General features: G+C 39.1%; 1 protein-coding gene across 1 annotated transcript in view; it reads right to left on the bottom strand.

The window, feature by feature from the left end:
• The window catches only part of CD96 (CD96 molecule), a 106,700-nt gene that overhangs the window by 33,886 nt on the left and 55,641 nt on the right, over nt 1-17,173 (bottom strand). Inside the window, exons 9-10 of the mRNA XM_055110268.1 lie at nt 15,096-15,284; nt 9,214-9,306 (exon numbers count right to left, since the gene is read on the bottom strand). Of these exons, the coding sequence (XP_054966243.1) occupies nt 9,214-9,306; nt 15,096-15,284 (282 nt within the window). The remainder of the gene's footprint in view (nt 1-9,213; nt 9,307-15,095; nt 15,285-17,173) is intronic.

Genomic DNA, 17,173 nt, shown 5'->3' with positions numbered 1-17,173 from the left:
GAAGGTGACATTTGAACAAAAATTTCGAGAAGATGAGGGTGTGATCCATGTAGATATTTGGGGGAAGAATTTTTCAGGCATAGGAAGTGAGGTTAAAAGGCCCTGAGATGAGAGAAATCCTGGTATGTTGAAGAAACAGCTAGGAGGCTAGCTTCGCTGAGCAAAGCAAGAGAAAGGGAGAGGGCAGTCGTGGGGGACATATCAAGTAGGGTATAATGTGGCTTTTCATGCTAACTGTAGATTTCTGCTCCTCTTTACTGCCCACTTCCCTCCTCCCCTCACTAGATGTTGGTCCTTGTGAGCCTGGTTTTGTTTACATCAGTATCTATCTCATCTCAAGTAGATACATAATTCTAAACCTAGATTATTTGCTTTCATTCTAAACCTAGATTATTTTTATTAAAACACACACGCACACAGACACACACATACACACACACCCCTTAGACAAAGACAGACTGGTCAATCAGCCACTCTATTTCCTATCTTGGGTTCTTACTGTATTTCCAAATGGATTTAGAGGTTCTAATAATAGAATACAACATGTTGACACTTACTGTGAACCAAGTGCTATAGTAGGTATTTTGTTTGCTTAGTCTCTTCTGTTGCTTTTAATCACCCTTAGAAGAAGGAACCCACGTGAAAGCTTTCCCTTTTCTGCATTCTCCTGTCTCCCTTCATGTTCCTCAAGCATCCTCACCTTTGGCCAATGCTTCTAGAACTCAGTGTTTATCTTCCATCCATCACACTATTGCTAAGAACTACAGCTTTCTGTGGATCCTCTCAGTGGGTTAACCATCACCTCATCATGTTTGCTTCATTTTCACTGTATTTCCTTTAACTCTTCAATGGTTAATGCAGAACAAAATTTTTAAATGGAATCCTTGTACCTTCATTTCAGATGAGGTTCCAAAGGTTAAGAACCATAGTACAGGGCACAAGCCACCTCACGTTGAAAGCAGGGTTCTAGCCCACCTATGCAGGACATGCGAGGCAGTGTGGAGTGGGACCTGTCAGTGGTGGTCCATCATCAACCTCAAAGCTGTGTGACGGGGTGGGAGCAGACTGGCTAAGAGTTCCTTTGAAGGGTCCTGTGCATCAGGCCCTCCCTCATGGAGAAGATGAAGAAGAATCCGCTCCTTCACTTTAGACGAAGCGAAGTGTGGATCTGAGAGAAATACTCAGATCTCTTGACCTGTGTGTCCTGGAATTTAGGACAAAGGGGCATGGTGCCTTACTCAGGCTGGAGAGGCTGCATTAGGAGTCCATGGTTGGTTAGCAGCTCTGAATGAGTATGGAGAAGAGAGACAGGGCCACACTGGTGAAGAGGAGCACTTCCCCCATAGAGTAGGCAAAGGTGCATATTTTTCCAGACATAATAGGGTGCCATGAAAAGAATCTCACTCAGGAAGAACACCTAGAGGAACAAAGAAGCCCCCAAGAGGAGCTGACCTTCAGAAGTTTAGAGGCTGCAGGGAGAAGGAAGCAGAAGACCAGAAGAGAGGCATGGCCTGCACCAAGGGACAGCAGCCATAGGACAGTCAGGGATTTCCGAAAAATCTGCCAGAGTGCCCCATGAAGTCAATATGGCAATTTTTATTCTCCTCATCCAGAGGACACCTAAGTCAGATTACATCCAGCCTATTAAGGAAGTTCCTTCCTTACCTACCTCTCCCTCTTCTTCTTACGCCATTCCCCATAAAGAGGGACCGAAGCCAGCAGCTAGGAGCGGAGGAGAGGATGAAGCCAAGCCAGGGAATCAGAGACATTTCCCGTCTCTTCCCTACCCCCACCTCACATATCCCAGTGTTTCCAAGTTGAGTTAGAGCCACACTTGGGGGAAGGAAGAGGAAAGAAGTTCTGGACTAAATTAACTTTTTTGAGTTTTGACATTACATTTGACAAGAGTTTTTAATTATTGACACCGGTCTGTTCTTGTGGCTGAAAGGGACCAGATGACATTTATTATATGGAAATCACCAAAAAAGCCAAATAATCTGTCTGAAATTTCTTTTAGAGGCCAAGAAAAAATTATTCAATATATCTCATTTGAACAGAGAAGAATGGAAACAGTAAAAATTATTCTTTGCTAACCTACCGGTTTAGCTTATTTAATCAACCAAGTACAAAGGTAAAAGTTATTTGTAAGTTTCAAGCTGCTGGTTAACTTATCTGGTTAGTCAGACTCTGTTATTTAAGATTTTGCCTTATTCCAATGTAAAACTGAACCTAAAAATTTAACTTATTGTCTCAAATAGAAATATTTCCATTGGGCCTTTCATTCTATCACTATAGCACCTATCGGCATAGCACAGACTTAGACTTAGCCATCTAGTTTCTGGACAAATGTGTAATTGCTCTCCATCAATTCACCTGCAGCACAAAGAGCCTTTAAACACAGTAGTGACATTAACTGGAAAATATAGGCCTTCAACTACATTTAAACACATTTGAATCAGCTTCATCATTTGAATCAGCTTCATCAATCTGTGTGGTCAGGATAACGTGGGCACTGACCTTCAGCCCAGCATAAAGGAGACATGTGGTGTGAAACCTAAACCTAAATCTAAACCCTGCATAAAATTTTTCTCATGTGAGAGGCAGATTGTTTGGGGCATGTGCTGACTAAATGGGGAATAATAATGTGTATTGCTGGCTTACTGGTCCAGAAAGGGTTTCAGGACTCCCTTGGGGAAGATGACAGTAAGCAGGACAGAGCTCATCACGCATCATGTGGTGAGCTTGTAGATACTCAATAATTATGAAATAAACTGAAAAATAGGTCAACTGATAGCTTTTACCCTGAGGAATCTCACCCCAAGGGGAGTAACTGAATAGATGAATACCCAAAGTAAACTAGTCATCAAGAAGGCTAACCTTGACTTACAGGTGACAGATGTAGAAAAAAGAAAAATCCTTTTAACAGTCTGCAGAATGTTGTGTGCCCCAGGTGGAAGGTGGTGAAAAAGATACAATAAACAGAATTTCCCAGGATTCAAGGAAAAGCATTGGAGTTTTGTATGGATTCTGTATATTCATATCTACAGTGAGAATTATATGATAATAGTGTTGATGGCAGGGGTGGGCTACAAATGCAGGAGGGGTTTCTCTAATTTATTTCCAACTGAGGAAATGTTATCTTCACTCTCAGATGCTGCATGTCTCAGGAAAACACTGGTCTGAAAAAGGGAGAGATTAATATAAGCATAGGTGTCATGTTTGACCTTTTCCTAAGACCTATAACAGCTTCACACTGGAAGGGATTTATTCAGTGTCTAAAGACATTTATTCAGCACCAACCATGTACTCTTTGAGGCAGTAGGACTCAAGGTCTGAAGTCTGTCTGGGCTCAATACTGGCTCATCTACTTTCTGCATGACTTTGGGTGAGTTATTTAACCTCTTTGTGCCTCAGTATCTTCATCTGTAAAGTGGGATAATAATAGTACCTAAGTAATTGTGTTGTTGGGAGGATTCAATGAGAAAATACATTTACTAGTTTAGAACAGTCCATACACATTGGAGGCAACCAACAAATATTAATATTATTGCTTAGTATTGTTATACAATCATGGCAGTTGGTAAACATTTTTATGTAATTGCTAGGAAAAAATGGAAAGGTCCTTGCATGATTGTTCTCTGAAAACCTTTTTAGTCCCTGTATTTAGGCAGACAATCCTGGTGAGCCTCTGTTGCAGCACTCTCCATTTCTACAAATGCCCATTCTAGTTCAGATCATATCATTTTTTTAACCACCTTCGTGATCATGGAAAATAAACTTAAACCACTTTAAATCTATATCATTTAGTCTTCTTTCTCCCTGCTGTTGCAACTATCACCTACCATATACATAACTGCTGTTTTCCTGACATTTTCCCACATACGAAAAAAGCCATAGTGGCTATTTGTTGTTCAGATCACAGCCCCAATTCATAGCCCATTAGTTGACGTTTAAACACAGTAGTGACATTAACTGGACAATACAGGCTTCAACTACATCTAAACACATTTGAATCGGCCTCATCAATCTGCGTGGTCAGGATAACATGGGCACTGACCTTCAGTCCAGCATAAAGGAGACATGCTGGGCTGTGGGCTATGAATTGGGGCTAAATGAGTTGAAGCTCATCTTTACCTTGTTCCACCCCACCTAATCAACCCTTAGCCCTCTCCCAACAAGCAATGTCAGAACTCCTGCTTGTCTTCTCATGTCCTGCACTCATTTTGTTTTACGCCTTTGCTTATGATGCGAATGTGAAGATCCATTTCTCATCTTTCTTCCACCTGAGTCAGTATTTTCTTCCAGACCCTGCATGAAGACTTCCCTGATCCCCTTTCCTTTCCCCCAGCACTCACTGACTTTTCTTACTTTTCAGCAGCAGATACATGTTGATAAAGGCAGAAACTATTGGACAGCAATTGAGGCACCTGAATACAGGCATGGCATGACTAGCAAAGGGGTCAGAAGTTGCTATCACAAACAAATCACTGGAGCCTTCTCGCTGTCCTGCAGACTCTCTCTGGCGTTCCCCTGTTAACACTAGAATCCAATGCCCCTATCAACTGCCGAATTTCTGATTTACTTTCTTCTAATCTCATCTAATGACATGTCTTCTGGGTTGATCCCCCACCATTTCTGACATGCTTACTCATAAATCAGTAGTTTTGTTGCATCCCCTGGTCAGTTGCTTCCTTTACCCTGTGCCCCTCAATGTCTGATCATCCACTTCCCGAAGATCAGTTATGTCTACCTGGGGTGCTGGCTGGAGGGTTAGAGGCAGACTGGACCTAGTGTTTTACTCTAAGTATCCAGGAATAGAAAGACCCAGATAGTGAGGACCAGCTAAGTCATTAGAAAGGGCTTAATATTAAAATCAACATCATCAGGTCTAAGGGTCATGTGCAGACATAACAATAGGAGGCAGAGCCAAAGGGACTGATGGGCAGTAAAACAGGAGGCAAGGCAAGTGGGTCACACAGGATCGTAAGCTCTGTAAGCAACAGGAGCCCTGTCTGTCTTGTTCATCACTGTATCCTGCACCTCAAAAGTCCCTGACACATTGTAGGCGCTCCATACTTATGAGTTTCATGAATAAGTGTCTTGGATGATTGCCACACCGGGTTGGCATCTCTTAGGCTACGTAACTCTTAGCCAAATCATAGCCAGTGAATTGAAAGGCACAGGGCTCTCTCCTCAAGGCGACGGAAACTCCTGAATTGTGTCTGTACAGCCCCACCCTGGATTCATCAGTTGTCTCTGATTGTTCCACATGGACTTGTCTCATCTCGCCACTTAGCTTGTCAGCCTGTCTTCCTTGAACTGCGCTGAGAATGCAGCTGGGACTCAGCAAACACTAATTGGTTCAGGTTGAATTGAGCTGGGCTTCCCTGGATAACTCTTGCAGTTTGTTATGAGTTATTAAGTTCTCCTCCCCTCGTTAAAGAATATTGCTTTCATGACCTTCAATATTTGTTTAAAAAATATCCTTTCATCGAGGAAAAAATAAGAATTGGATGCTTGCAGCCAGATATGCAGCTTCGTAATGATGACTGGATTATAAAGCTCATTACATCTTAGAATTCGGAATGAAACCACAGCCTTTGAAGTTGGTTTCCGTGACATACTTCATCTCACTTCCTTTCTTCAAAGAACATGCAAAGGTGAATCCTACCAGCTTCTGAGGCAGGAAGTCATTGTGTGATTTCACAATTACCCTCCAGTTTGCCAAGACAAAATCTGGATTTTTCAATAATAATTCAGTGATTATTCCAAAAAGATAAGTTTATTTAGACATAATCTGCCACTGGTTTAACATGAGTTTTATTGACATACAAAATCAAACAGAAAATTATTCCAAACATAAACTATTGTTGCCATCTTGACAGAAATCCAGATTTGATTTTGTAAAGTAAGAGATACCTATTGTAATTACACCTAAGCCTTGATCTAAAACAAGTCTTCTTGGCCTTGGCACTATTGACATTTTGAACCAAATAATTTTTTGTTGTGAGGGCTGTTCTGGGCTGTGTTGTACAATGTTTAGCAGCATCCCAGGCCTCTATACACTAGATGCCAGTAGCACCCTCCCACCCTCATTGTGACAACCCAAAATGTCTCCAGGCACTGCCGAAGGTCCTCTGGAGTGGCAAAATTACCCTGGTTGACAACCACTTATCTAACACAATCCTCAGGTCCAATGTGGTGGAACCTTATTTTACGGAGGTCTTTTGAGTCTGCACAGACTTCCCAACTACATCATCTTAGTGTGATAGTAGATCAGGTGGCATTTTTCCCCCCTGCTTTTTAAACAAATATGGTACTTGACTGTGCTTTCTTTCCTTCATTAATACTAAAACTATATTAAATTGTAGGCTTCTGAAGTGTAACAACTGCTTTCTTTTGCTTTGAATTTTGTCACAGAAGTAAGAATTGTGTTTGTAAGCACTGATATAAGCACTTACTGTATGTAGACTAACCCCATAAAAATGCAACTAGAAGAAATTCATGTCTGCTTTTAACTAGCAGAATATAAATGCCATGAGGACATTTTTTTTTTCAGTTTTGTTCATTGCTGTATTCACAGCACCTACAAAGGTACCTGATATATAGTAAGTGCTCAATAAATATTTGATGAATAAATAATATCACTTTCTTTCTAAAATAAAGTGGAATGAGGTCCTTCTCCCATTTCATAAAGGACAGCATTTGGAGTCCTTAAACTGGGGCTCAAGGCTTTGTTTACTTTGCATTTTCCAATTTTCATCCCTGCTTTTTTGGTACACAATACCACCTCTTTGATCCAAACTTATCTACTGATGCTTTCTCAAATGCCCATAAACATCTTTGTCACTGCACAAATGCTCACTTTGTTTTCTCTGTTTAGAACGTTCTTTCAAGCTCTCCACTGAGTCAAATATATACAATACATACTTCAAAGGTCAAGTTATTTCATCTCTCCCGGGTAACATTTTCTGAGCCCATGAACTCACAAAGAACTTTCAAAGCCTAATACTTACTGGTTTGTACCTCTCCCTGGGCATTTTAATTCTGTAAGGTACACCACCTTTCATCTTAGTATTTTGAATTATTATTTTTATGTGTGTATACCTTCTCTTCCAAGTAGACTGCAACCTTTCTGAAGGCAGAAATATATTTTTATCTTTTTTCTTTAGCATTAAATAATCTATTAAATAACATCTACATAGTGAAGGAACATTATTCTTATTAATTATTTCATTCATTCAGTTAGTTATTCAACTAATAGTTTTTGACTCTCTACTCTGTGCTAGGAGGAAAAACAAATACGGTTTCTGTTCTCATGATATGTTTAGATCAACTGGAGAAAAAATGGTGTCTAATGTGGTGAGAACTAAATTTAGTCATAACACTGTGGTGTGAATGCAAAACACTGTCACTTACTAGGTATGTGATCACTTAAGCTCTCAGTGTCTTAAAGTCCCCATCTGGCAAGTGGGAACAATAATGCTTGCTCTGTCTACCACTCATAATAAAGATCAAACCACATTGCCTTTTATTTACAGACACTTCTAAATGACAGGGTATAGTGGCTTTAATTTGTTCACAGATTCTTTGAGACTTGGAGCCTAATTCTCATCCCCTTGAATATAAGATGGACCTAGTGACTTACTTCTAGTAGATAAAATAAAGCAGAAGTAATGACATGCAATTTTGGAGACTAAGCCATAAAAAGGCAATATGGCTTTTGACTTAGTCACACTGTTTCTTGAATTACTTGGTCCAGAGGAAGCCAACTGCCATATTGTATGCAGAGCTATAGAGAAGACCATGTGCTGAGGAACTGAGATCATCTATATGCTAGAGCTTAGAAGCAGATTCTTTAGTTCCAGTCAGGCCTTCAGATGACTGAAGCCTCAGCCAATGGTGTGACTGCACCTCATGAAAGAACCCAGGTTAGCACCTTCCAGCTAGGCTGCTCCTGAATTTCTGACCCCCAGAAACCATATGCGACAATATATGTTTTGCTAAAATTTGGGGCATTTTTAATGCAGCAATGGATAACTAATACACAGGATACTAGAGAGATTTAAGGTTTTATTATTTTTGAATATGCTAATACTTGTTAAATGAAAAATGCCATGATGAACCGGTGGTGAGTTAAAAGTAGAAGAAAAAGAGGCTTCAAAAAAAAGAAGAAAAGAAAAATTACAAAACATTAAGAACATGAGAAAATCAGATGGATATGAAACTTTTGATGGGTGGTTTGCAAGCTTTTCTGCCACTTGCTTCATTTTCTGAGAAGTATCAACCTGTGACAGCGACTGCAGGCTACATGCCAAAGGTTACCAGCCAAAGGAATTGTTCATTTCTACTGACTGCTTTTGTTTTATTCCATTTTCAGTTCTCATTTTGAGCTAAAATGGATAGTTTTAATTAAATGAGAAATGAGAGCCATACTTCTACTTTACATAGAATATAAGCTTTTTTGTATTAGAGAGTCACCATGGTTCTTTGTTAGACACAAAAGCCACAGACATGGGAATTTATGATTTGTTGCATCAATGACAAGTTTTGAGAGTCACTGCCACTCCTTTGCCATAGCATTGCTGACCCAGACTGACCTCCATTATTAATGATGCCTCAGATGGGAGGGCTGAATTCATAGTCCTTACCAGTCAACTTTGTCAACATTAATTTGAATCAGAAAAATTTAAATTTAAAAGGATTCAACCTCTTTTGGCCTATCCCCATTTACAACCAATCTCTTAAACTCCCCACTGAGAACATTGTTTTGGAGAATGACTGTCATTTATTAACCTATTTAATAATAAATACAGAATTTAAATTCCTCACTGAATATTTATTTACCTTGATTTTCCCAGGGCTTTAAGTAAAGGATTTTGGAAGCTATGTTAACTCTTTGAAGCCATGAGAATGATACTTTAATATGTTTAGGAGTTTCTTTATTAGATGATGAAAATGTTCTGAAATTGGCTGTAGTGATGGTTGTACAAGTCTGTGAACATACTAAAAACCATTAGATCATACATTTTAAATGGGCAAGTTAATGTGACATGAATTATATCTCAATAAAGCTGTTAAAAAATAAAACCCAATTTCAGCCCCAAAAAAGTCATAGCTAAGAAACAGGCATGAATCATGCAAGTTTGCTGAAATTTTATCATTATCAATCTGCTTGGTTAAATCAATAGCTCAGTGTGAAAACATTCTTACTTGCAGGAGATACACTGCTGGCTGGAGAAGGTTGGGTGTCAAGGGTAGATTCTGTAACACTCAGTGGAGGGTCTGTTGAGGAAATTTCAGAACCTGAAAGGATTAGAAAGATATTTATAATGAACAAAATATTGTAATCAAAAGATAAAGTATTGACTTAGTTCTTAAATACACTTTCCTTTATGTATTCATCATGTAACAAATCAATATTGGGGGCCTATTAAGGTCAAGGCAGTGGGATATAATGATGAATGAGAAAGACATGGGATTGTCCTTAAAGGGCCTATGGCCTGGAAACTAGGCAGCCAAGCATTGTGTTGAGTACCATGACAGTGGAAAGCATAGGTGGCCACAGGAACACAACGAAGGGGCACCGATAAAGATTGGGAGGTCTGAGAAGGCTCCCTGGAAAAAGTTACACTTTGCCAAGACCTGGTAAAACTACTATAGCATTTAATATTTTCAAGTGTTTGAAAAGTAATCATGCAGTTTACAAAATCCATAAACTCACAAAAATTTTTATACCAGCAAGAGTAGAAACAATGATACAACTACCCAATTGGATGTAACATTAGTAAATGTGTGATGTTTTTCTGCTTTCTAACATGTCAACTTTTGTCATAATATTTTTGTTTGGCTACAACTTTTTCTTTTGTGTGTGTGCGTGTGTGTGTCTGTGTTGGGGGGAGTTGAAATAGAGGCTAGAATGTGGTTTTATTTATATTTTACATTTATGTCAATTCCTTAAATCTCCATTACTGTATTTAAAAATAGCCCTATTGGAAGGACAATTTACAAATGCCAGAAGGCTCTATTGACTTTAGGAACATGTGGGTTAAATGTGCTTAGATGATTTTGAAGTTAGAAGATTTTATGATTTTTGTAGATATAATGTTACTGGTTACAGTGTTACACATCTGCTGATATATATCAATTATTTGGATGTTTAATTACTAATTAAACTATTGGTTCTATTCTGTAATGTACTTTAAGGGACAAGTATATTTTACTTATATTATGTCACTTGATAGCACATAGCCCAGTGGGAGGAATTGGTTTTTCTAAGCTAGATACATGTATGTTCTATTCTTATTGCTAGTAGCACTGCTATTGCCAGTGGCTGTGGGTGGCACTCATAGCTAGCTCTGATCCACTACTATATGAATGCTTTTGTGCAAATAATCTCTGAGGAGGTGGGGGACGGTTATATGGGAAGTATATGAATAGGTTAACAAAATGACCATCCTTTTTCTTCATACATCCAAAATAAGCTTGAACTCTTCAGCATGACACACAAGTCTAATTATGATTTGGGCTGTCATTACACTCCCAATTTCCTGATGTTGTTTATCATTTTTTCCATCTCTCTCAAATAATCCCCTCTATCCAATAAGCAATATTTCAACCCAATTTCTGAAACACAATATTCTCTCTGTGACTTCTGGGACTTCTTTATCTTAATTTATGTGGTTTCTGGACCCCAAACTTCCCTGAATGTACCTTCTCAAGCTGAGGAAGCCTGGGGATCTTTGTGATGTGCTCACCCCTCAGCGTTTACCCTAGCAAATGCCTCATCACTGTGTCATCATATATGCCCCTCAAGGGAAGTCACTGTTTTGCTCCGCACCATATTTATGGATTCTGGCAAATGGAAGTAGATGAATCAATGCATGCAAATTTATTCTTAACACTGAAAGAAAGAAGACCAGCATTAAGTGTGTGTCTGACAGCTGGTGGATCATAAGCATTATCTTCCAAAGTGGTACCTTAATAAGACAGGACATTGGCTTGGAAAATAAATGCCTAGGTGTTTTCTCTGTATATTGATTAAAATAGAGGTTGGCAAACTATGGCCTACAGTGAAATCATGTTTATAGAAATTTTATTGGAACACAGTTTTTCCCTTTTTTTTTTTTTTTACCGATTGTCCATGGTTGCTTTTGTGCTAAGGTGACAGAGTTGAGTAATTGTGATAGAGATTAAAAAGTCTACAAAGCCTAAAATATATTTACTATCTAGCTCTTTACAGAAGAAGGTTGCCAGTTCCTGGAACAGAAGATATTGGTGCGTTATGCTCAGTTTCCACAATGGGAAACATTTATTTTTCATTGATTGAACATTTCAGTTTGAGGATACTTTTCTGCCATATTTCATCACCAAGTGATTTTGTAAGCTGAGGTGTTCAGCCTCATAGTGTATTAAGAAGATATTATTGTAAGATGTGCATTTTGAGATGAACACTTTGCCTTGTGACAGAGGGGAAACATAGCTTTCCACATAAAATATGGGACCTAAACATGTCTATCTAGTTTTAGATTAGACTGTAAAGTGGAAACTCTGCTTTGGTCAAAACAAAACTCAGGGGTATGAAAAGAGTGGTTAAAACCTAAAAAGGAGAGACAGTTTCCCAAAACCCAAATGCAGAATTTAGCAGAAACACCTCTGCCAGTTTCCAGATCATTGCATTTACCATAATGTCATAAGAGGGTAAGCTGCCGCCTAAAGCCACTTCATTTGTTCCTGGGTGTGTCCATTCGAGTAGGCTTGGCAGGGCTCTCAGAACCACCTTCATGGGCAGCAGCAGCCATGGGTCTGTCCCATAGGGCAACTGGCTTAATTCCGGGGTTTCCTCAGAGCTTGTATAAGCCCTTATCTCATCCACCTAGAAGTAAGCCAAATCCCAGGGCTTGCTAGGTCCTTTCTTCTCAAAATGTTGTCCATAGACAAGCAGAATATGTTTCTTTGAGGGTCTTGTTACAAATGCAGAATCTCAGGTCCCACCTAGACTTACTTAATCAGAATTTTTGTATTTTAGCAAGATCCCTGGGTGATTTATATGCATATTAAAGTTCTCAACTGATACTCTCAGAAAGGATCAGTCAAGGGTATGAGGCCAGCTGCACTGAGGGAAGTCATGAAACAGGAAGTATTTGTCTGGCATCTTCCACATCAATATGCAGTGGTCCTCCTGTTCCACTATTAAGATATCTTTTTATTACTCCTCTTTCCACATGTGAAGATACACATGCATACTTACACACACATACACCTACACAACTGTCAATGCTTAACTCTCTTTCTATCCCAAAGGTCTTGATCTCAACAGCTACAGTCAGAAATCCATTTAATAAACAAATCTCTGTCAAGGGAGATGACAACCAAAATATTATCCACCCCAGGGGGTATTGCACTCAACTTTTGCATTAAAACAAGACAAAATATCTCCTATCCACTCCCCAAAACAAAACCCACAAAACCCAGCTCTTTAAATCTGCCAAAAATAGACTCAGCAGTGCCATGATTTTAGACATTTTGACATGCTAGCAGGGCGGGATTTTTTTTTTTTTTTTTGAGACAAAGCCTTGCTCTGTTGCCCAGGCTGGAGTGTAGTGGCATGATCACGGCTCACTGGAGCTTCAGCCTCCTGGGCTCATGCAATCCTCCCACCTCAGCCTCCCGAGTAACAGGGACTAATGGTGTGCGCCACCATGCCCGGCTGATTTTTTGAATTTTTTGGTAGAGACAAAGTGTCACTATATTGTCCAGGCTGATCTTGAACTTCTGCACTTAAGCAATCCTCCTGCTTCAGCCTCCTAAAGTTCTGGGATTGCAGGCATGAGCCACTGTGCCTGGTCCATGATATTTTTGAAAGGCTTTTTTTTTTTAGTGGTAGTTACTGTGGATCATGGGAATTCTGCAGGTCCTAGTGCACAAATAGCTGCCTGAAGAGTCACTGATCACCCTAACCCTAATCCCATGCCCTGTCTGAGTTTTCTAGAATAGGGATCACTGAACACTTGGGAGACTGGGCGTAGGTGGAGAAGGAAGCACCTCAAAGGGTTGTTACCTCACAGTCTCCAACATTAATACCCTTTTCTGGAAGCAAAAGGGATCAAAGAGAGCAAAACTTCTCCCCTTGTCTCACTAAAACTCTTTCCTGATGTGTAATATTCTTAGCGTTTCTCTAATCTAGCACTCAGGGATGGCAGATTTTTCTTCTGTGTCTTCATCTCAGTATCTTGTCAACAATAAATAGCTTGGTAAGGCAATGACTCTTGCACCACACATCAGAAGTTTACTCCGGAGTTCATAAAGCATCCGGCAGTACCATCACAGACAGACAGCCTGTGTGGAAGTAAGTGTTTAAGAGCTTGCAACAATAGGGAGACATAATACAGTGATGACACTGCTTTATAGAGCCTTGACTACATCTTCTAGGTCAGTCACATAGATATATGCCAGAATGGGATGAGAATGTAAGCTATAATTTTGAGAAACTGAACTCCTAAAGATTAATTGTCTTTAATATTTGATCATAAAGGATAAAGACTCATTTGGCAATTTAAAATTAACCACCTGTTCAGAGCCCCAAATTATACTAGATCAAGGTCTGCCCTATACAATTGGAATTATGGTATGTTTTCAGTATCAGAATCAGTGTTCTTCCTATTACCTAAAAAGGTATTCATTATTTTCTGATACTGAAATCAAGCACTGTTTTAACATCAGAAAATATTAGTTTCACAGACATGGTTCTACCTATAATGGGAATAGGGTTCTTTTTAGGAATTTGAGCTTTTAGGGTCCTTTAGCTCACATCCTTAGATTCTGCTAAAGCTACTGACAAATCTATGTGATAATCAGCTACCTCCACATTGTTCCAAGACTGCAGCCCTATTATGTCCAGCTTTCCAGGAAGGAGCTGACTTATTCCTGAGGGAATTAGATGAAGTTGAGTAAGGCTATTTTAGTGTAAATACATCACAATTTCTGAATGATTAACTCAAAGTACACAGGATGATGTGTTCATACATATACATATACACAGACACACAGGCAAGGCTACGGGAGCGATGCCAATGCCCCGGCATCAGAATCACACCTGCTTCTGAGTAGTAGGGATAGATCTGTGCTGGGTACACTTTTCTTCATAACCAACCACTGCACCTGTGAAGGAGCTGGACAGAACCCAAGATGCGGGTTGTGCCCTTGTAACAAAGAAAAACTGTTTCCTTCTTAAATTATTCTGTGTTTTTATGAGTATGTTATAGATTATGATATCTCTGAAAATAGGATGTGGTTTAAGAGGTCAATGCTCCTATAGAGTTGTAATAATGATTTGCAAATCTATTTACGTTTTATAAGATTACTGTTAAATATGAATATCTGACAGTTGCCATTACTTCTATTTTTCTTCAGGCATATCTGTTGTCACTGTATTTATTGAGGTATTAGTTCATCTTTTATGTAGTAAAATCTCCATTATTTCATCTGGTTCAGGGTAGTAAATACTCTGGTTAGTCAAATGATATAATAACTAGAGTAATCCTATATATCAATTTTCAATCATAAAAATCTTCTGTTAGCTAACTACAGTGCTTGAACCTAGGTATACTACAATTATTAAGATACAATCCCTATTTTTATGGTATTTTTATTGTACACATCTTATCCATTCCTAAATATTAAAAGTATATATGTTGTACATAATGGAATGTTTCTAATGATGCAGAAGGAATTTTAGGGTCTTTTAAATCTTTCTTGATCATCAGTATTTGTATTAATTTTCATTATGTGATGGATTAACAAAAATGTTAACTAATTAAGCGTTATGATGAATTAAATTTGAACAAAAAATTTGCTGTATGCAGCAGAAATTCTTTGTGAAAACATGAGTCAACTATTTTCTTTTTAGTTGAAGAATTCTTTTCACTGGAGTCCTACTTGTCAAAAATGTTTGATAACTTGAAATAGTCTTGAGTTACATAAAAAGTTTTCTGAGATTAAAACATTATGGAAGTGATAATCTTCCCATTAAAGATATTTTGAATTTATGGCAGTCTTGGCAAAATCTTGCTGATCTTATTAAATAGACAACTCACCTAAGAGAAAAGTGATCTTTTCTGATGAAATGTTCCACACTTTATTTCCTGGGACTGGAGACAGAGCCATACACCAAATGGTCAAGTTGTCTGATTGGGCTGGTTTATTACTATGTACCCTTGTTAAAACAGACTTCAGTTCCAAAAATCCATCTTTGCCTTTTCTCTCTTCATTAGTAATATATATTCCTGCCAGACAGATAAGAACATGGTTCAACACTAACATTTTATGTATGAGCCATACAATAATGCCAAGGCATGGCATGATCAATTTATGGTAATGTAGAGTCTAAAGTGGTCAAATGGCAGCTTCTCTGCAGTGAGAGTCAATTTCAGCAGATCTGGAATTAACTTGAGCTGTTTGCTCAAGCTCCTGCATGTCATTGATCCATGGTCAGGGTATAAAATATATTGAATAATAGTGTTGCTTTGTTTGTGACCATGTGTCCAAAATGTTTTGGGGCAGATTATCCCAGCTCATCAGCATTGTGTGTTGACAACTGTGAGACTGATAATTTATACCTAGTCTAGGTCGGATCTTGGGAGAGCTCTGCTGTGGAATCTGGTTATGTTGCAGAAATATACCTAAGTGACCAGAAAAATATAAAGCAATTTCAGTTGGGACTCCGTTTTGGACTACCCACTTCTGAGCTCTTCTGTGTATATATCAGTAGTCTCTGATCTGAGCGAGGAAGTGTGTCTGGCTGTGGTCCTTAGAGAGGAAGGACGAAGGAGCTCATATCTGACTTCTCTGGACTCCTGGCTGTAAGTGTAGGATAGGATATGCTGCATATTGTAATCTTTTTGCTATGTTGTCTCCTCTTCTTGAAATAAGCTGTAGATTTGTAAGCATTGCATTTTGGGTCCTGTGAGTCTTCTTTAGAAATCAAACTCTGTTTTAAACTGTTATGTTAGTACAACCTCCAAATAGCATACTTGGCAGCAGAAAATTAATGTAAAACCAACTATCACTATATGTCAGAATTTTCTGGATTCTTACAGCTTTTTCACATTACAGATTCTTAACACCAATTCTGATGTAATTACTTACCAAAGTAATAGCTAAATGCAGTTGTGTGCCAGTGCAATTCTGACCACAAAATCTAGCCTCTAGTTTGGTGAAATCTGGGTGCTTTGCCTATGCAGGGCTTATTTAACAGGAGAATAAATTTATAATAACTTTTTTTTTTTTGAGATAGGGTTTCACTCTTGTTGCCCAGGCTGGAGTGCAATGGCGCAATCTTGGTTCACTGCAACCTTTGCTTCCCAGGTTCAAGCAATTCTCCTGCCTCAGCCTCCCAAGTAGCTGGTATTACACATGCCCACCATCACACCCAGCTATTTTTTTGTATTTTTAGTAGAGACGGGGTTTTACCATGTTAGTTAGGCTGGTCTCGAACTCCTAACCTCAGGTAATCCACCCCCTTCGGCCTCCCAAAGTGCTGAGATTACAAGTGTGTGCCACTGTGCCTGGCCTATAATAACTTTTAACGTATATTTTTAGAATTGCATTCTGTCATTGTTGTGGGTGAATTATTTTTTTAAAATAAACTAATAAAACCAATAATAATCTCAAAATGCATCAAGTGATCAATACACTCATTAACATAAGCTTTCAATTTTATCATTTAAAAATAATTCAGAAAGGGCCGGGCGCGGTGGCTCAAGCCTGTAATCCCAGTACTTTGGGAGGCTGAGGCGGGCGGATCACGAGGTCAGGAGATCGAGACCATCCTGGCTAACATGGTGAAACCCCGTCTCATCTAAAAATACAAAAAATTAGCCGGGCGTAGTGGCGGGCGCCTGTAGTCCCAGCTACTCAGGAGGCTGAGGCAGGAGAATGACGTGAACCCGGGAGGCGGAGCTTGCAGTGAGTCAAGATCGCCCCACTGCACTCCAGCTTGGGCAACAGAGCCAGACTCCGTCTCAAAATAAAATAAAATAAAATAAAAATAATTCAGAAAGAGTTGTGTGACTCAGTTATTATTGAAGACAGATTGAACTTTGAGGAAAAACGACTCAGGAGAAAGGAGAATAGCTGTTGTTCAGGCAGGGACAGCTGAGATTATTCTGGTAGA

Source organism: Pan paniscus, chromosome 2, assembly GCF_029289425.2.
Source record: "Pan paniscus chromosome 2, NHGRI_mPanPan1-v2.0_pri, whole genome shotgun sequence".
In the NCBI taxonomy this organism is placed as follows: domain Eukaryota; kingdom Metazoa; phylum Chordata; class Mammalia; order Primates; family Hominidae; genus Pan; species Pan paniscus.
Note: the sequence above shows the minus strand (reverse complement) of the source record. Positions and strands in the feature narration are given on the sequence as shown.